The 20,541-nt window shown below is 48.0% G+C and overlaps 1 protein-coding gene, 2 long non-coding RNA genes and 1 other non-coding gene across 4 annotated transcripts in view; 1 reads left to right on the top strand and 3 right to left on the bottom strand.

Moving 5' to 3' along the window:
* Positions 1-2,078: 2,078 nt before the first annotated feature.
* LOC115191047 (probable E3 ubiquitin-protein ligase makorin-1) overlaps positions 2,079-20,541 on the bottom strand; it is a 31,107-nt gene continuing 12,644 nt past the window's right edge. The window contains exons 3-8 of the mRNA XM_029749053.1: positions 17,230-17,453; positions 13,492-13,721; positions 9,931-10,145; positions 5,322-5,432; positions 2,866-3,010; positions 2,079-2,647 (exon numbers count right to left, since the gene is read on the bottom strand). Of these exons, the coding sequence (XP_029604913.1) occupies positions 2,432-2,647; positions 2,866-3,010; positions 5,322-5,432; positions 9,931-10,145; positions 13,492-13,721; positions 17,230-17,453 (1,141 nt within the window). The 3' untranslated portion in view covers positions 2,079-2,431. The remainder of the gene's footprint in view (positions 2,648-2,865; positions 3,011-5,321; positions 5,433-9,930; positions 10,146-13,491; positions 13,722-17,229; positions 17,454-20,541) is intronic.
* Positions 7,420-9,923, bottom strand: LOC115191053 (uncharacterized). The gene is made up of 2 exons (XR_003877499.1): positions 8,424-9,923; positions 7,420-8,316 (listed from the first exon to the last, which is right to left on the bottom strand). It is a non-coding gene; the product is annotated as an uncharacterized LOC115191053 (long non-coding RNA).
* LOC115191056 (uncharacterized) lies at positions 12,939-13,483 on the bottom strand. Its single transcript, XR_003877502.1, has 2 exons — positions 13,212-13,483; positions 12,939-13,166 (listed from the first exon to the last, which is right to left on the bottom strand). It is a non-coding gene; the product is annotated as an uncharacterized LOC115191056 (long non-coding RNA).
* trnag-ucc (transfer RNA glycine (anticodon UCC)) lies at positions 15,060-15,135 on the top strand. Its single transcript has one exon. It is a non-coding gene; the product is annotated as a tRNA-Gly (tRNA).

Below are 20,541 nucleotides of genomic sequence, written 5' to 3'. Positions count from 1 at the left end.
CCCTCTGGTCTGAAGCATTTCTAGCTGAATCTTCCAGAAGAGTTAATGGACTACCAGTGTCTCCATGTATCCAGAACCTCAGTTATCTGGGCTTCATCCCACCCTGTTAAATGGACTACCAGTGTCTCCATGTATCCAGAACCTCAGTTACCTGGGCTTCATCCCACCCTGTTAAATGGACTACCAGTGTCTCCATGTATCCAGAACCTCAGTTACCCGGGCTTCATCCCACCCTGTTAAATGGACTACCAGTGTCTCCATGTATCCAGAACCTCAGTTACCTGGGCTTCATCCCACCCTGTTAAATGGACTACCAGTGTCTCCATGTATCCAGAACCTCAGTTACCCGGGCTTCATCCCACCCTGTTAAATGGACTACCAGTGTCTCCATGTATCCAGAACCTCAGTTACCTGGGCTTCATCCCACCCTGTTAAATGGACTACCAGTGTCTCCATGTATCCAGAACCTCAGTTACCCGGGCTTCATCCCACCCTGTTAAATGGACTACCAGTTTCTCCATGTATCCAGAACCTCAGTTACCCGGGCTTCATCCCACCCTGTTAAATGGACTACCAGCGTCTCCATGTATCCAGAACCTCAGTTACCCGGGCTTCATCCCACCCTGTTCCCTGTAGTGAACTAGGCTACTTTTAACCCAGGTAATAGATAGTTCACTATAGTGAACTAGGGGTGGATTCTGGGACATAAGTCATTCAGAGTGACAGCAGAGAGAAGACAGTAATATGGACCAACGTCCCCCGATGTCACATCAATTCCCCACAGGACACAGACACGTCATTAAATATGCCGAGGTTGACTGGCTGGGACGGCAACAGACCTTCAGATTGAGGACAAAGCACGGCAGAGAACGCTAAAACCTCGAACGACTGGTTTTTCCTAGTAGGGACTTGAGTTAGTGGGGGTAACAAAATAATGCATTCTGGGTGGAATAACAGATCACATAGAACCACCACGTCAGAGCCCCACTTAAAATGTAGAAATGTGAAATTCTAAAACGTGTAGTACAATTCATAATATAATATAAATATGTCTATAAAATCAGAGCACAACTTAATGACATAGATCAATAATGAATTCCACTCAGTAAAACCCCTGTTAACTTTGATAATAAACTTTAATTTCAAGTCATGATGGATGGTTGTGGACCATAGAGAAACATCATATATATATATAGTGCATTCTAACGGGAGTTCAAAGAGAAGCAGTGACCAGACAGGTCTGTGTTCCAAATGGCACCCTATCTAGACCACTGGTAGTTCACTAGAGCCCTATGGTATAAGGATCAGACCTGGTAGAGTCCACGCCCCGAAGAAATCAGGCTGTTCTGAGGGGGGGGGGGACAATATTGGGAAGGCATTTGTAATGTTCTGTACACTCAGTGTATAGTCAATATGGTGCCATTAGGAACACAGTGTCATTGAGTGTCACTTTCAGCTTGGTTCTGAGGAAGGACTTGTCATTAGGTACCACAGGTGTTCCTGAATAATACCTGCGATCGGGACGGGGGGGGGGACGGGGGACGGGGGGACGGGGGGGGTAAAAGTGGACTTGGGGCCCATTTCAAAAAACAACTTTAGATAGTGTAAGTTGTTCCCCGAAGTTCACCCCCCCTCCTTGACAGAGGGAGTCCCCCCCCCTCCTTACAGAGAGGGAGTCATCACCCCCCCTCCTTGACAGAGGGAGTCCCCCCCCTCCTTACAGAGAGGGAGTCATCACCCCCCCTCCTTGACAGAGGGAGTCCCCCCCCTCCTTACAGAGAGGGAGTCATCACCCCCCTCCTTGACAGAGGGAGTCCCCCCCCCCCCCCCCCCCCCCTCAGGAGTGGGAGGAGGGAAAGAGTGAATATAGGAAGTCGACAGGACTGCTGTCTCCCTCCACCCAATAACTCAGTGCATGACCAGAGGACTACGATACCCATGACCACCACAGACATGACATCATCACCAGGAAGTGTAGTTGTGGAGAGTTGGTTTGGTGCATCATCCTCAAAAAAAAAAAAAAAAAACAAGTCTTAAAAACATCACCTGGGTAAAAATGTTAAGTCAAACCCACGTCCACAAATAAACACTGTTTATTAGCGATATTTTCAAAAATGTTTGTAATTCTTTTCCTTGTTTTTTTTGTTTTATTGTTATTTTTACATGAACCTGACACGGATAGATAAATTCACAAGGACAGGACGTTTCTAGAAAATGTTTTACACCCACCTGTTCTCATATACATTTTTTTTTCCCTCATCTGTTTTGTTTTTCCTTCTTCATGTAGTTGATTTCTGAATGAAAGGCCCAAAGGCACTGCCACAACAGAGGAAAGAAGCTACTGTCCAAACACACAAGACAGTCCATTCTACAGCGCAGTAAAGGTGAAGAGGGTAGTCAAAGGATAGGGGTTTTAACGTTAGGAGTAGTGCTATAGGTAAATCTCGTAGATATCGTCCAGCTCTTCGTGAAACAAGTCCCATTCGTCCTCCGAGTCCGTGACGTCGTCGTCGGTTCCCGCGGCGAGGAGCATGAGGAGCATCTCGCTCAGTTCAAAGGTCACCATCTCCTCGTCCTCGTTGTCCAAAGAGTCACTGCTGTTCTCCCGCTCTTCGAACAGGTCCCACAGGGGCGTCCTCCTCGAGTTCTGGAGGGGAGAACAGGAATATTAAAAACAGGAATTCCTTTCGGTATTATGAAAGCAGAACAGGAAGCGGTACAATAAGGGCTGAGAACTTCTGGACCGTGAGACAAATTGTCCAAATGCCAGATCATTGTCTGTTAACGTCCGAACCCCATAGGAAAACCGAAAATCGTCTCGATCTATGTCTGACGGAAAGGACATTTGTCCGAGCAGCGCCTCACCCTGTTCCTGCCGTTGGACCCCGCTTGTCTTCTCTGAGGCTGAGGCTCCTCCAGCCGTCCGTCAGGGAAGGCGTGTTTGTAGAAGCAGTTGGAGCCAAACGGGCAGGTGCCACGACCCTGGTCGAAGTAACGACAGGCTTTAGTCCTGAGGAACAGAGACAGACAGGACAGTCATGATAAGAACGTTCTACTTTTCTCTCTGCTAGCGCACGGCAAGCGGTACCGGGGCGCCAAGTCTAGGTCCAAAAGGCTGTTTATTATCAATACATAGTAACTTTATCCCTACCTACATGTACACATTACCTCAACTAACCTGTACCCCCGCATTTGACCGGTACCCCCTGTATATAGCCTCGTTATTGTTATTTTATTGTGTTACTTTTTACTTTAGTTTATTTGGTAAATATTTTCTTAAAACTACATTGTTGGTTAAAGGCTTGTAAGTAATTATTTCACTGTATGTTCTACACCTGTGGTACTCGGCGCATGTGACAAAATTTGATTTGAATTCATCACATGCCATGAAGCAGGCATGATACACATTAACACTAAACCTCAAGACCAAACAAGGACAATACTGTGTAATCTATGGGCCAAACAGTGATTGATACAATACTGTGGAATCTATTGAACCTAAAGAGTGATTTATTCATCCTAAGAGCTTTGTCAATCTTCATGACTTGATACTAGAGCGGATGTTTTAGGAAAGCAGACCTGTACCGTACCTAATGTTATGAAAAACAACATACTATCAAGGTGTTTTCCATTTCTGTTGTACACCGAGTACACAAAACATTAAGAACACCTGCTCCTTCTTCCATGACATATTGATGTCACTTGTTAAATCCAATTCAAAATCAGTGTAGACGAAGGGGAGGAGACAGGTTAAGGAAGGATTTTTAAGCCTTGAGACAATTGAGACATGGATTGTGTATGTGTCCCATTCAGAGGGTGAACGGGTAAAACAAAAGCGCCTTTGAACGGGGTATGGTAATAAGCGCCAGGCGCACCGGTTTGTGTCAAGAACTGCAACGCTGCTGGGTTTTTCATGTTCAACAGTTTCCTGTGTATCAAGAATGATCCACCACCCAAAGGACATCCAGCCATCTTCACACAACTGTGGGAAGCATTGGAGTCAACGTGGGCCAGCATCCCTGTGGAACGCTTTCGACACCTTGTAGAGTCCATGACCCGCCGAATTGAGGCTGTTCTGAGGGCAACAGGGGATGCAACTCAATATTAGCAAGGTGTTCCTAATGTTTGGTACCCCCCCCTCCTATCGTCAGTACATAGCTCACCCCCCCTCCTATCCTCAGTACATAGCTCACCCCCCCCCCCCTCCTATCCTCAGTACATAGCTCACCCCCCCCTCCTCCTATCCTCAGTACATAGCTCACCTCCCCTCCTATCGTCAGTACATAGCTCACCCCCCCCTCCTATCGTCAGTACATAGCTCACCCCCCCTCCTATCGTCAGTACATAGCTCACCCCCCCTCCTCCTATCCTCAGTACATAGCTCACCCCCCCCCCCCTCCTATCCTCAGTACATAGCTCACCCCCCCCTCCTCCTATCCTCAGTACATAGCTCACCCCCCCCTCCTCCTATCCTCAGTACATAGCTCACCCCCCCCTCCTCCTATCCTCAGTACATAGCTCACCCCCCCCTCCTCCTATCCTCAGTACATAGCTCACCCCCCCCTCCTCCTATCCTCAGTACATAGCTCACCCCCCCCTCCTCCTATCCTCAGTACATAGCTCACCCCCCCTCCTCCTATCCTCAGTACATAGCTCACCCCCCCTCCTCCTCCTATCCTCAGTACATAGCTCACCCCCCCCTCCTCCTATCCTCAGTACATAGCTCACCCCCCTCCTCCTATCCTCAGTACATAGCTCACCCCCCCTCCTACCCCCCCCCTCCTATCGTCAGTACATAGCTCACCCCCCCCCTCCTATCCTCAGTACATAGCTCACCCCCCCCCTCCTCCTATCCTCAGTACATAGCTCACCCCCCCCCTCCTCCTATCCTCAGTACATAGCTCACCCCCCCTCCTATCCTCAGTACATAGCTCACCCCCCCCCTCCTATCGTCAGTACATAGCTCACCCCCCCCCTCCTATCGTCAGTACATAGCTCACCCCCCCCCCTCCTATCCTCAGTACATAGCTTACCCCCCCCCTCCTATCCTCAGTACATAGCTCACCCCCCTCCTCCTATCCTCAGTACATAGCTCACCCCCCCCCTCCTCCTATCCTCAGTACATAGCTCACCCCCCTCCTCCTATCCTCAGTACATAGCTCACCCCCCCTCCTATCCTCAGTACATAGCTCACCCCCCCCCTCCTATCGTCAGTACATAGCTCACCCCCCCCCTCCTATCCTCAGTACATAGCTTACCCCCCCCCCTCCTATCCTCAGTACATAGCTCACCCCCCCTCCTATCCTCAGTACATAGCTCACCCCATGCCATCCTTGTATTTCTGTATCAGTTTCTGCTTGTCTTCCTTGTCCTCCACCCAGTACTCACTGGGGATGACGAAGTTGGACGTGATCCGACACTCTGGACAGGACCTGGGAAGAGAGAGAGGTTTAGTTGGAATAGGGTTCTATTTCAGACAGTCTACTACTGTCCACGTCACATTCATCACAACATGCTCTGGAGTTCAAAGGGAACAGCTCTGATGAAGCTAACAGAGGAGAGGAAGTCCTGAGGTGATGCGTTCCACCAGAGAGGAAGTCCCGAGGTGATGCGTTCCACCAGAGAGGAAGTCCCGAGGTGATGCGTTCCACCAGAGAGGAAGTCCCGAGGTGATGCGTTCTACCAGAGAGGAAGTCCCGAGGTGATGCGTTCCACCAGAGAGGAAGTCCCGAGGTGATGCGTTCCACCAGAGAGGAAGTCCCGAGGTGATGCGTTCCACCAGAGAGGAAGTCCCGAGGTGATGCGTTCCACCAGAGAGGAAGTCCCGAGGTGGCGTTCCACCAGAGAGGAAGTCCCGAGGTGATGCGTTCCACCAGAGAGGGAAGTCCCGAGGTGATGCGTTCCACCAGAGAGGAAGTCCCGAGGTGATGCGGTTCCACAGAGAGGAAGTCCCGAAGGTGATGCGTTCCACCAGAGAGGAAGTCCCGAGGTGATGCGTTCCACCAGAGAGGAAGTCCCGAGGTGATGCGTTCCACCAGAGAGGAAGTCCCGAGGTGATGCGTTCCACCAGAGAGGAAGTCCCGAGGTGATGCGTTCCACCAGAGAGGAAGTCCCGAGGTGATGCGTTCCACAGAAGAGGAAGTCCCGAGGTGATGCGTTCCACCAGAGAGGAAGTCCCGAGGTGATGCGTTTCCACCAGAGAGGAAGTCCCGAGGTGATGCGTTCCACCAGAGAGGAAGTCCCGAGGTGATGCGTTCCACCAGAGAGGAAGTCCCGAGGTGATGCGTTCCACCAGAGAGGAAGTCCCGAGGTGATGCGTTCCACCAGAGAGGAAGTCCCGAGGTGATGCGTTCCACCAGAGAGGAAGTCCCGAGGTGATGCGTTCCACCAGAGAGGAAGTCCCGAGGTGATGCGTTCCACCAGAGAGGAAGTCCCGAGGTGATGCGTTCCACCAGAGAGGAAGTCCCGAGGTGATGCGTTCCACCAGAGAGGAAGTCCCGAGGTGATGCGTTCCACCAGAGAGGAAGTCCCGAGGTGATGCGTTCCACCAGAGAGGAAGTCCCGAGGTGATGCGTTCCACCAGAGAGGAAGTCCCGAGGTGATGCGTTCTACCAGAGAGGAAGTCCTGAGGTGAGGTGTTCTACCAGAGAGGAAGTCCTGAGGTGAGGTGTTCTACCAGAGAGGAAGTCCTGAGGTGAGGTGTTCTACCAGAGAGGAAGTCCTGAGGTGAGGTGTTCTACCAGAGAGGAAGTCCTGAGGTGATGCGTTCTACCAGAGAGGAAGTCCTGAGGTGATGTGTTCTACCAGAGAGGAAGTCCTGAGGTGATGTGTTCTACCAGAGAGGAAGTCCTGAGGTGATGTGTTCTACCAGAGAGGAAGTCCTGAGGTGATGTGTTCTACCAGAGAGGAAGTCCTGAGGTGATGTGTTCTACCAGAGGAAGTCCTGAGGTGATGTGTTCTACCAGAGGAAGTCCTGAGGTGATGTGTTCTACCAGAGAGGAAGTCCTGAGGTGATGTGTTCTACCAGAGAGGAAGTCCTGAGGTGATGTGTTCTACCAGAGAGGAAGTCCTGAGGTGAGGTGTTCTACCAGAGAGGAAGTCCTGAGGTGATGTGTTCTACCAGAGAGGAAGTCCTGAGGTGATGTGTTCTACCAGAGAGGAAGTCCTGAGGTGATGTGTTCTACCAGAGAGGAAGTCCTGAGGTGAGGTGTTCTACCAGAGGAAGTCCTGAGGTGATGTGTTCTACCAGAGAGGAAGTCCTGAGGTGATGTGTTCTACCAGAGAGGAAGTCCTGAGGTGATGTGTTCTCTACTTCAAAAGAAACCCACCCAGTGGAGGAGCAGCAACACCACCCCTCCTTCCCTCCCCCCTACTGGCCAGTCCAGCTTCATGTGTCTAGTTCCTTACTAAATCTAAATATCCAGTCCATCCACACTAAATTGGTCACCTCTACAGTGCTAATTTAATGTAAGCGGTCCCCGAAGCTGAAAAACCATAGCTCGTCTGTCTCTGCCACACCAGGGACCATAGCTCGTCTGTCCCTGCCACACCAGGGACCATAGCTCGTCTGTCCCTGCCACACCAGGGACCATAGCTCGTCTGTCCCTGCCACACCAGGGACCATAGCTCGTCTGTCCCTGCCACACCAGGGACCATAGCTCGTCTGTCCCTGCCACACCAGGGACCATAGCTCGTCTGTCCCTGCCACACCAGGGACCATAGCTCGTCTGTCCCTGCCACACCAGGGACCATAGCTCGTCTGTCTCTGTCCCTGGATTCAAAAAGGTTGAGAAACACTGCCTGACTTGAGCTTGCTCTCAAACTACTTGGCGCTCCTCCACATGCAGAAACAACCAAGAGCGCCCCCGCCCCTAAACTGTCTGTCTTAACAGACCCCTCACCTGTATCAGAGTCATACGTAAGGCTCTCTCCATTCTGAGGGACTCCCAGCATCCCTCATTTGAAGAATTTGTTGCTTCCCTCAAGGAGCCGGTATCTGCACTCCAAGTTTCAAACTGACAGGTGTAAACTGTCCATGTCAGCTGCTATCATCTTCCTCAATAAGCTGTAGTCGTCTCGTCTACCTCAATAAGCTGTAGTAGTCTCCCTCAATAAGCTGTAGTAGTCTCCCTCAATAAGCTGTAGTAGTCTCGTCTCCCTCAATAAGCTGTAGTAGTCTCGTCTCCCTCAATAAGCTGTAGTAGTCTCGTCTCCCTCAATAAGCTGTAGTAGTCTCGTCTCCCTCAATAAGCTGTAGTAGTCTACCTCAATAAGCTGTAGTCGTCTCGTCTCCCTCAATAAACTGTAGTAGTCTCCCTCAATAAGCTGTAGTAGTCTCGTCTCCCTCAATAAGCTGTAGTAGTCTACCTCAATAAGCTGTAGTCGTCTCGTCTACCTCAATAAGCTGTAGTCGTCTCGTCTACCTCAATAAGCTGTAGTAGTCTCCCTCAATAAGCTGTAGTAGTCTCCCTCAATAAGCTGTAGTAGTCTCCCTCAATAAGCTGTAGTAGTCTCCCTCAATAAGCTGTAGTAGTCTCCCTCAATAAGCTGTAGTAGTCTCCCTCAATAAGCTGTAGTAGTCTCCCTCAATAAGCTGTAGTAGTCTCCCTCAATAAGCTGTAGTAGTCTCCCTCAATAAGCTGTAGTAGTCTCCCTCAATAAGCTGTAGTAGTCTCCCTCAATAAGCTGTAGTAGTCTCCCTCAATAAGCTGTAGTAGTCTCCCTCAATAAGCTGTAGTAGTCTCCCTCAATAAGCTGTAGTAGTCTCCCTCAATAAGCTGTAGTAGTCTCCCTCAATAAGCTGTAGTAGTCTCCCTCAATAAGCTGTAGTAGTCTCCCTCAATAAGCTGTAGTAGTCTCCCTCAATAAGCTGTAGTAGTCTCCCTCAATAAGCTGTAGTAGTCTCCCTCAATAAGCTGTAGTCGTCTCGTCTACCTCAATAAGCTGTAGTAGTCTCCCTCAATAAGCTGTAGTAGTCTCCCTCAATAAGCTGTAGTCGTCTCGTCTACCTCAATAAGCTGTAGTAGTATTGTCTTCATATTGCAGCATACACTGCTTTGGTTTTAGGTCTATATTTATTGTCATGTGTTCATTGTATTTTTTACTACGTGCTGCAAAATGAGTTGTCCCTCGGGATAATAAACACTACTTCCTTACTTGATGATCCTGTCCCTCGGGATAATAAACACTACTTCCTTACTTGATGATCCTGTCCCTCGGGTTAATAAACGCTACTTCCTTACTTGATGATCCTGTCCCTCGGGTTAATAAACACTACTTCCTTACTTGATGATCCTGTCCCTCGGGATAATAAACACTACTTCCTTACTTGATGATCCTGTCCCTCGGGTTAATAAACACTACTTCCTTACTTGATGATCCTGTCCCTCGGGATAATAAACACTACTTCCTTACTTGATGATCCTGTCCCTCGGGTTAATAAACACTACTTCCTTACTTGATGATCCTGTCCCTCGGGATAATAAACACTACTTCCTTACTTGATGATCCTGTCCCTCGGGTTAATAAACACTACTTCCTTACTTGATGATCCTGTCCCTCGGGTTAATAAACACTACTTCCTTACTTGATGATCCTGTCCCTCGGGATAATAAACACTACTTCCTTACTTGATGATCCTGTCCCTCGGGTTAATAAACACTACTTCCTTACTTGATGATCCTGTCCCTCGGGTTAATAAACACTACTTCCTTACTTGATGATCCTGTCCCTCGGGATAATAAACACTACTTCCTTACTTGATGATCCTGTCCCTCGGGTTAATAAACACTACTTCCTTACTTGATGATCCTGTCCCTCGGGATAATAAAGGCTACTTCCTTACTTGATGATCCTGTCCCTCGGGATAATAAACACTACTTCCTTACTTGATGATCCTGTCCCTCGGGATAATAAACTCTACTTCCTTACTTGATGATCTTGCTCTCGAACGTCTTGGCGCTCCTCCACTTGCGGATGCACTTGAGGCAGTAACAGTGGCAGCAGTTGGACAGGATGCCGAAGCGTCTCTCACTGGGGTTGGGCTTGTCGAACACCACCTCCATACACACGCCACACTGCATGTCCTTACTGCGCTGGATGGCAAACGACAGCTCCATGTCCTTCTCATGGGCCTCGATGCAAGCCTGAAGGGGAACAATAAAGGTATAGCTAACCATTATAATGCATTATGAAGCCTGAAGGGGAACAATAAAGGTATAGCTAACCATTATAATGCATTATGAAGCCTGGGGGGGAATAATAAAGGTATAGCTAACCACAATAATGCATTATGAAGCCTGGGGGGGAGAGGGATACTAAAGGTATAGCTAACCACTATAATGCATTATGAAGCCTGGGGGGGGGGGAATAAAGGCATCGCTAACCACTATAATGCATTATGAAGCCTGAAGAGGAATAATAAAGGTATAGCTAACCACTATAATGCATTATGAAGCCTGAAGAGGAATAATAAAGGTATATCTAACCACTATAATGCATTATGAAGCCTGAAGGGGAATAATAAAGGTATAGCTAACCACTATAATGCATTATGAAGCCTGAGGGGGAATAATAAAGGTATAGCTAAACACTATAATGCATTATGAAGCCTGAGGGGAAACCAAAACAAGTTAACCACCAGAAACCATCACAGGGCAGTTAACAAAACAATGATGAAGTCATTGGAAATGGTTAAGTGTCTCAATTCTAGAACACTGATACTTTATAGTATATAAATACAGTATCTGACAGTAAAACAAGGAGACAGTAGTATATAAATACAGTATGACAGTAAAACAAGGAGACCGTAGTATATAAATACAGTATGACAGTAAAACAAGGAGACCGTAGTATATAAATACAGTATGACAGTAAAACAAGGAGACCGTAGTATATAAATACAGTATGACAGTAAAACAAGGAGACCGTAGTATATAAATACAGTATGACAGTAAAACAAGGAGACCGTAGTATATAAATACAGTATGACAGTAAAACAAGGAGACCGTAGTATACAAATACAGTATGACAGTAAAACAAGGAGACCGTAGTATATAAATACAGTAAAACAAGGAGACCGTAGTATATAAATACAGTAAAACAAGACGACCGTAGTATATAAATACAGTATCTGACAGTAAAACAAGACGACCGTAGTATATAAATACAGTATCTGACAGTAAAACAAGACGACCGTAGTATATAAATACAGTATGACAGTAAAACAAGACGACCGTAGTATATAAATACAGTATGACAGTAAAACAAGGCGACCGTAGTATATAAATACAGTATGACAGTAAAACAAGGCGACCGTAGTATATAAATACAGTATGACAGTAAAACAAGGCGACCGTAGTATATAAATACAGTATGACAGTAAAAACAAGGCGGACCGTAGTATATAATACAGTATGACAGTAAAACAAGGCGACCGTAGTATATAAATACAGTATGACAGTAAAACAAGGCGACCGTAGTATATAAATACAGTATGACAGTAAAACAAGGCGACCGTAGTATATAAATACAGTATGACAGTAAAACAAGACAGTAGTATATAAATACAGTATCTGACAGTAAAACAAGACAGTAGTATATAAATACAGTATCTGACAGTAAAACAAGGCGACCGTAGTATATAAATACAGTATGACAGTAAAACAAGGAGACCGTAGTATATAAATACAGTATGACAGTAAAACAAGGCGACCGTAGTATATAAATACAGTATGACAGTAAAACAAGGAGACCGTAGTATATAAATACAGTATGACAGTAAAACAAGGAGACCGTAGTATATAAATACAGTATGACAGTAAAACAAGGAGACCGTAGTATATAAATACAGTATGACAGTAAAACAAGGCGACCGTAGTATATAAATACAGTATCTGACAGTAAAACAAGGAGACCGTAGTATATAAATACAGTATGACAGTAAAACAAGGAGACCGTAGTATATAAATACAGTATGACAGTAAAACAAGGAGACCGTAGTATATAAATACAGTATGACAGTAAAACAAGGAGACCGTAGTATATAAATACAGTATGACAGTAAAACAAGGAGACCGTAGTATATAAATACAGTATCTGACAGTAAAACAAGACGACCGTAGTATATAAATACAGTATCTGACAGTAAAACAAGGAGACCGTAGTATATAAATACAGTATGACAGTAAAACAAGGAGACCGTAGTATATAAATACAGTATGACAGTAAAACAAGGCGACCGTAGTATATAAATACAGTATGACAGTAAAACAAGGCGACCGTAGTATATAAATACAGTATGACAGTAAAACAAGGCGACCGTAGTATATAAATACAGTATGACAGTAAAACAAGGCGACCGTAGTATATAAATACAGTATGACAGTAAAACAAGGAGACCGTAGTATATAAATACAGTATCTGACAGTAAAACAAGACAGTAGTATATAAATACAGTATGACAGTAAAACAAGGAGACCGTAGTATATAAACAGTATGACAGTAAAACAAGGCGACCGTAGTATATAAATACAGTATGACAGTAAAACAAGGAGACCGTAGTATATAAATACAGTATCTGACAGTAAAACAAGGAGACCGTAGTATATAAATACAGTATGACAGTAAAACAAGGAGACCGTAGTATATAAATACAGTATGACAGTAAAACAAGGCGACCGTAGTATATAAATACAGTATCTGACAGTAAAACAAGGCGACCGTAGTATATAAATACAGTATCTGACAGTAAAACAAGACAGTAGTATATAAATACAGTATCTGACAGTAAAACAAGACGACTAAGTACCACAGAGCCTACTGACGTTAAATCAGACTGCTCCATTGACAACAGCGGAGTTGCATTTGTGAGGTGTTAGGATTAATGTATCTTGGTTTGACCTTGGTGTGTTCTGATTGGTGGGGAGTGTGTTGACAGGACCGTTACCTTGGTGTGTTGACGGGACCGTTACCTTGGTGTGTTGACGGGACCGTTACCTTGGTGTGTTCTGATGGAGGGGAGTGTGTTGACGGGACCGTTACCTTGGTGTGTTGACGGGACCGTTACCTTGGTGTGTTGACGGGACCGTTACCTTGGTGTGTTGACGGGACCGTTACCTTGGTGTGTTGACGGGACCGTTACCTTGGTGTGTTGACGGGACCGTTACCTTGGTGTGTTCTGATGGAGGAGAGTGTGTTGACGGGACCGTTACCTTGGTGTGTTGACGGGACCGTTACCTTGGTGTGTTGACGGGACCGTTACCTTGGTGTGTTCTGATGGAGGGGGGTGTGTTGACAGGACCGTTACCTTGGTGTGTTCTGATGGAGGGGAGTGTGTTGACAGGACCGTTACCTTGGTGTGTTCTGATGGAGGGGAGTGTGTTGACGGGACCGTTACCTTGGTGTGTTGACAGGACCGTTACCTTGGTGTGTTGACAGGACCGTTACCTTGGTGTGTTCTGATGGAGGGGAGTGTGTTGACAGGACCGTTACCTTGGTGTGTTCTGATCGCTGGGCGTCGTTGGAGGGATGGAGCACCTGCAGACCGCACATGTCACACACGTCGCCATGGAGATAGGCACAGTTAAGTCCGTAGCGACACTCCCCCATGGCGGCGTAGGGACACAGAGTCTTCCTCAACTCCTTACTGTCTACCGCTGGGTCTTTCTCTTGCTCCATCAGAGGACCCATCCTCATCCCCGACCCTTCAGACTTTGCTGGGTCTAATGGGGGAGGGGGAACGAGACGAGAACGAAAAGGAGAGATAGAGGTGAGAGAGCCAGACACACAAAGATACACCCTTATTAGGCGACATGGAAACATTCATCGACTTGGCTCCAACAAAATGTTGTCATTTATTTACCTCTTGGGTCTGGTGGTCTTATAAACCAACTTGTAAATAAAATATGCTAAAATGTCCCAAAAGGAAACACACTTCATCAATAAACCATCCTACAGGGAGACAGGAGGGACAGACTGAACGTGTCTTGAGTCACTGACAATACATCATGTCTCCCCCTACAGGGAGACAGGAGGGACAGACTGAACGTGTCTTATTAAGTCACTGACAATACATCATGTCCATCCTACAGGGAGACAGGAGGGACAAACTGAAAGATCGCTACATTCAAATCATCCATAAAGGCTTTTCTTTCACACCCTGTCCGGCCACATGGCAGAAGTTGGCAGCGACTGGCACTGTTGGCATATCAGTGGCTCTGGACACACACCCTTACAGCAAGCTAAGGACATCCTGGCAGACTGGCACAAACTCACCCTGTCAACAAGCTAAGGACATCCTGGCAGACTGGCACAAACTCACCCTGTCAACAAGCTAAGGACAACCTGGTAGACTGGTACAAACTCACCCTGTCAACAAGCTAAGGACATCCTGGCAGACTGGTACAAACTCACCCTGTCAACAAGCTAAGGACATCCTGGCAGACTGGCACAAACTCACCCTGTCAACAAGCTAAGGACATCCTGGCAGACTGGCACAAACTCACCCTGTCAACAAGCTAAGGATATCCTGGCAGACTGGCACAAACTCACCCTGTCAACAAGCTAAGGATATCCTGGCAGACTGGTACAAACTCACCCTGTCAACAAGCTAAGGACATCCTGGCAGACTGGTACAAACTCACCCTGTCAACAAGCTAAGGATACATCTGGGTCCCAAATGGCACCCTATTCCCTACACACTGAGTGTACAAAACATTAGGAACACCTGATCTTTCCATAACAGACCGACCAGGTGAATCCAGGTGAAAGCTATGATCCCTTATTGATGTCACTTGTTAAATCCACTTCAATCAGTGTAGATGAAGGGGAGGAGACGGGTGGTTAAAGAAGGATTTTTTTTAAGCCTTGAGACAACTGAGACATGGATTGTGTGTGTGCCATTCAGAGGGTGAATGGGCAAGACAAAATATTTATGTGCCTTTGAACGAGGTATGGTAGTAGGCGCCAGGCGCACCAGTTTGCATCAAGAACTGCAACGCTGCTGGGTTTTTCACGCTCAACAGTTTCCCGTGTGTATCAAGAATGATCCTCCACCCAAAGGTCCCGTGTGGCTCAGTTGGTAGAGCATGGTGTTTCCAACGCCAGGGTTGTGGGTTCGATTCCCACGGGGGACCAGTACGGAGAAAAAAAATGTATGAAATGTATGCATTCACTACTGTAAATCGCTCTGGATAAGAGTGTCTGCTAAATGACTAAAATGTAAATGTAAATGCAAAGGACATCCAGCCATCTTGACAACTGACTGTGGAAAGCATTGGAGTCAACATGGGCCAGCATCCCTGTGGAACGCTTTCCACACCTTGTAGAACCCAGTAGGGCCCCAGTAGGGCCGCAGTAGGGTGCCTCGTTGGTACCTGGGGTACTCCAGGAACAGGGTGGTCTACCCCTGGTGTGGTGCCTCGTTGGTACCTGGGGTACTCCAGGAACAGGGTCGTCTACCCCTGGTGTGGTGCCTCGTTGGTACCTGGGGTACTCCAGGAACAGGGTCGTCTACCCCTGGTGTGATACCTCGTTGGTACCTGGGGTACTCCAGGAACAGGGTCGTCTACCCCTGGTGTGGTGCCTCGTTGGTACCTGGGGTACTCCAGGAACAGGGTTGTCTACCCCTGGTGTGTTGCCTCGTTGGCACCTGGGGTACTCCAGGAACAGGGTCGTCTACCCCTGGTGTGTTGCCTCGTTGGCACCTGGGGTACTCCAGGAACAGGGTCGTCTACCCCTGGTGTGGTGCCTCGTTGGTACCTGGGGTACTCCAGGAACAGGGTCGTCTACCCTGGTGTGGTGCCTCGTTGGTACCTGGGGTACTCCAGGAACAGGGTCGTCTACCCCTGGTGTGGTGCCTCGTTGGTACCTGGGGTACTCCAGGAACAGGGTCGTCTACCCCTGGTGTGGTGCCTCGTTGGTACCTGGGGTACTCCAGGAACAGGGTCGTCTACCCCTGGTGTGGTGCCTCGTTGGTACCTGGGGTACTCCAGGAACAGGGTGGTCTACCCCTGGTGTGGTGCCTCGTTGGTACCTGGGGTACTCCAGGAACAGGGTCGTCTACCCCTGGTGTGGTGCCTCGTTGGTACCTGGGGTACTCCAGGAACAGGGTCGTCTACCCCTGGTGTGGTGCCTCGTTGGTACCTGGGGTACTCCAGGAACAGGGTCGTCTACCCCTGGTGTGGTGCCTCGTTGGTACCTGGGTACTCCAGGAACAGGGTCGTCTACCCCTGGTGTGGTGCCTCGTTGGTACCTGGGGTACTCCAGGAACAGGGTCGTCTACCCCTGGTGTGGTGCCTCGTTGGTACCTGGGGTACTCCAGGAACAGGGTCGTCTACCCCTGGTGTGGTTGCCTCGTTGGTACCTGGGGTACTCCAGGAACAGGGTGCGTCTACCCCTGGTGTGGTGCCTCGTTGGTACCTGGGGTACTCCAGGAACAGGGTGTCTACCCCTGGTGTGGTGCCTCGTTGGTACCTGGGGTACTCCAGGAACAGGGTCGTCTACCCCTGGTGTGGTGCCTCGTTGGTACCTGGGGTACTCCAGGAACAGGGTCGTCTACCCCTGGTGTGGTGCCTCGTTGGTACCTGGGGTACTCCAGGAACAGGGTCGTCTACCCCTGGTGTGGTGCCTCGTTGGTACCTGGGGTACTCCAGGAACAGGGTCGTCTACCCCTGGTGTGGTGCCTCGTTGGTACCTGGGGTACTCCAGGAACAGGGTCGTCTACCCCTGGTGTGGTGCCTCGTTGGTACCTGGGGTACTCCAGGAACAGGGTCGTCTACCCCTGGTGTGGTGCCTCGTTGGTACCTGGGGTACTCCAGGAACAGGGTCGTCTACCCCTGGTGTGGTGCCTCGTTGGTACCTGGGGTACTCCAGGACACTAGCTGAACAACTGAGCCCTACATTAGCTTGACAATACACTTTATTGATGAGGAGTTTCAACTGAAAAGGTTGGCGCTCGCAAACCTCAGACTTCCCCAGAAATCACAGGGAGACAACATGGCTCTGGGGTTGAGAGAAGCTTTAGTCACCTGGGGTCTGAATGAGGAGCAACCAGTGTGATAACAATCCCGACGTGGTAAAGACCACCGTGTTGAATGAGTGGATCAGACAGGCTGCACCTTGCTATCGGTACACGTTACATGTTTTAAGGCACTTTAACTTACAATTATAATAATCATTGTGTAATTATGTACAAGTAGGCTCAATCACAAGCTTCCTAGACACACTCACCCCTTCCACAATAGTACGGCTGGCCTGGTACAAACTCTGCCGCCATAACCCAGTCCCCTGATCCATGAGGGTTCTCTGGGCCGTCTGCCGACTCACCACCCGCTGATCCACTGGGAACGGGGGCTGGGGCGCTGGCGGTGAGGGACGTAGGAGGGAGAAGGGCGCAGGCGGAGGGCGGCAGCGACGGCTTGGGCCCAGACACATCTTCTTTAGAGTGTTCAAACCTGGAGGGAGAGAGAGGGAGGGAGAAGGGGGGGGGGGGGTCAGAGAGCAAAAAAAACAGGTCACAGGAGGCAGAGAAAGACAAGAGAAAGAATCATTTAAACGATTCAATGTTAAGGTTTATCTAGGCTCTCTCTCTAACCACTAGGCTACCTGCCGCCCCTACACCCTAACCACTAGGCTACCTGCCGCCCCTACACTCTAACCACTAGGCTACCTGCCGCCCCTACACCCTAACCACTAGGCTACCTGCCGCCCCTACACTCTAACCACTAGGCTACCTGCCGCCCCTACACCCTAACCACTAGGCTACCTGCCACCTCTACACTCTAACCACTAGGCTACCTGCCACCTCTACACTCTAACCACTAGGCTACCTGCCGCCCCTACACCCTAACCACTAGGCTACCTGCCGCCCCTACACCCTAACCACTAGGCTACCTGCCGCCCCTACACCCTAACCACTAGGCTACCTGCCCTACACCCTAACCACTAGGCTACCTGCCGCCCCTCCACCCTAACCACTAGGCTACCTGCCTGCCGCCCCTACACTCTAACCACTAGGCTACCTGCCGCCCCTACACCCTAACCACTAGGCTACCTGCCTGCCACCTCTACACTCTAACCACTAGGCTACCTGCCGCCCCTACACTCTAACCACTAGGCTACCTGCCACCCCTACACTCTAACCACTAGGCTACCTGCCACCTCTACACTCTAACCACTAGGCTACCTGCCGCCCCTACACTCTAACCACTAGGCTACCTGCCACCCCTACACTCTAACCACTAGGCTACCTGCCACCTCTACACTCTAACCACTAGGCTACCTGCCGCCCCTACACTCTAACCACTAGGCTACCTGCCTGCCACCTCTACACCCTAACCACTAGGCTACCTGCCGCCCCTCCACCCTAACCACTAGGCTACCTGCCTACCCCTACACTCTAACCACTAGGCTACCTGCCTGCCGCCCCTACACTCTAACCACTAGGCTACCTGCCTGCCGCCCCTACACTCTAACCACTAGGCTACCTGCCCCTACACTCTAACCACTAGGCTACCTGCCCCTACACCCTAACCACTAGGCTACCTGCCGCCCCTACACTCTAACCACTAGGCTACCTGCCGCCCCTACACTCTAACCACTAGGCTACCTGCCGCCCCTACACTCTAGCCACTAGGCTACCTGCCTGCCCCTACACTCTAACCACTAGGCTACCTGCCTGCCCCTACACTCTAACCACTAGGCTACCTGCCTGCCCTCCACTCTAACCACTAGGCTACCTGCCTGCCCCTACACTCTAACCACTAGGCTACCTGCCTGCCCCTACACTCTAACCACTAGGCTACCTGCCCCTACACTCTAACCACTAGGCTACCTGGCTGCCCTATATACCTGTGTGTAGATTACTACTACATTGACATGTTAGTCATTTAGCAGATGCTCTTATCCAGAGCAACTTACAGTAGAGGGATTACATTTTCATGCTTTCCCCCACCCTGTCATACTGGTCCCCCTGTGGGAATCAAACCCACAACCCTGGCGTTGCAAGCGCTATGCTCTACCAACTGAGTTACACGGGCCCTCCTCCTCCTCCTACGTTGGGATCCTATATAGATGTGTGTAGACTAGTACTCAGTTGGGATTCTACACACAGGTGTATAGACTACTACTGAGCAGCAGTCTACACAGGTATATAGAATCCTAACGTAGTTGTAGTTATAACATTGGGGTCCCACAAGGGTCAATATTAGGCCACCTTCTGTTGACCATCTATATAAAATAATCTCCCACTTGCTTGCCCACAAGTTAACATGCTGATGATACAGTTCTGTATGTACACTCAAAAACAAAACTAGTTGTTAACAAGTTATGGTACATGTTTCTAAAAACGGATGACTAATTCTTAACCGCCATAAAAATCGACAAGATCGTACTTCTCTAAGAAATCCATTGATTGTTCCCAACCAGCTGTTCTTGTTAAAACGGGGGAGAATCTGAAAGTTGTGTTTAACTTCTCTCTGCATCATTTTGGACTCCAACTTGACATGTAAGGATCATGTGAAGAAGGTGGTGGTCAACACCGTTAAGTTTGGATTATCCAACTTTAGGTTTTTATAAAAAAAAAGGCCTTTCCTTCCTCTGGAGGTCTGCTGTGATCTTCTCACATCGGAGATAATGCCTCACATGCTGGTCACAAGCAGGAACTACTATTCTGAAACCAACTGAAATCACTCAACAATAAACAAACACTTCAGATTGTTGATAACAAACCAAACAGTTACCCCCATGTCGTATAACTTACAGACATAATTGATTTATGTCTGGATAGCTTTAAACAGTATGTAGATGAATGCCTTGTCTTTAAGATCCTGCATGGTCTTGCCCCTCCACCCCTATGGTGGCATATCATGCTCAAGGAAAGCACCTTCAGGATAACAAGGGCAGTAACTAGAGGGGATTGCATTGTCCCTTTTCGACACAGTATTCAAACAAAAATTCAAATTCAAATAAATTAATAAAAATATTTTTACAAATTATTATGATTTTTTTTTTTATTAAATAATTTCAAAAAATAAACAAATAAAACATTCGTTATTCTCTGTTAGAGCTACAATATACTGTAATGCAATGCCCATGGACTTGAGAAGCTGTATTGATTATTGTATTTATTTTAGTTATATTGAAAACAGCTCAAATCTATCCAAACCTGTACACACGAGTACTGTGGTTCCTCATACGTAAGACGACTGTTGTTGTTGATGTCGTTAGAATTATATATTATTGGATGTAATGATATGTTGTATTGTTTTAGTCAGTATGTGTATAGTGGCTGTGTAAAGACCCTTACCTGCCCAGGGACTACGGATGCTAATTAGCTTTTGGCTAATCCCGGCACATTTACATGGCTGTTATATTGTAATATTGATTTATGCACATTGTCCCCTATAAATATAGTAACAGTCTACACAGATGTATATAGAATCCCAGCTGAGTAGTGTAGTACTAGTTGAAACACTATATTACTCAGTTGGGATTCTATATACATCTGTGTAGACTACAAATAACGTTTACATAACAGGTTTC

This window comes from Salmo trutta, unplaced genomic scaffold (genome assembly GCF_901001165.1).
Source record: "Salmo trutta unplaced genomic scaffold, fSalTru1.1, whole genome shotgun sequence".
Classification (NCBI taxonomy): Eukaryota; Metazoa; Chordata; class Actinopteri; order Salmoniformes; family Salmonidae; genus Salmo; species Salmo trutta.
This window is presented reverse-complemented; position numbering and strand designations above follow the sequence as displayed.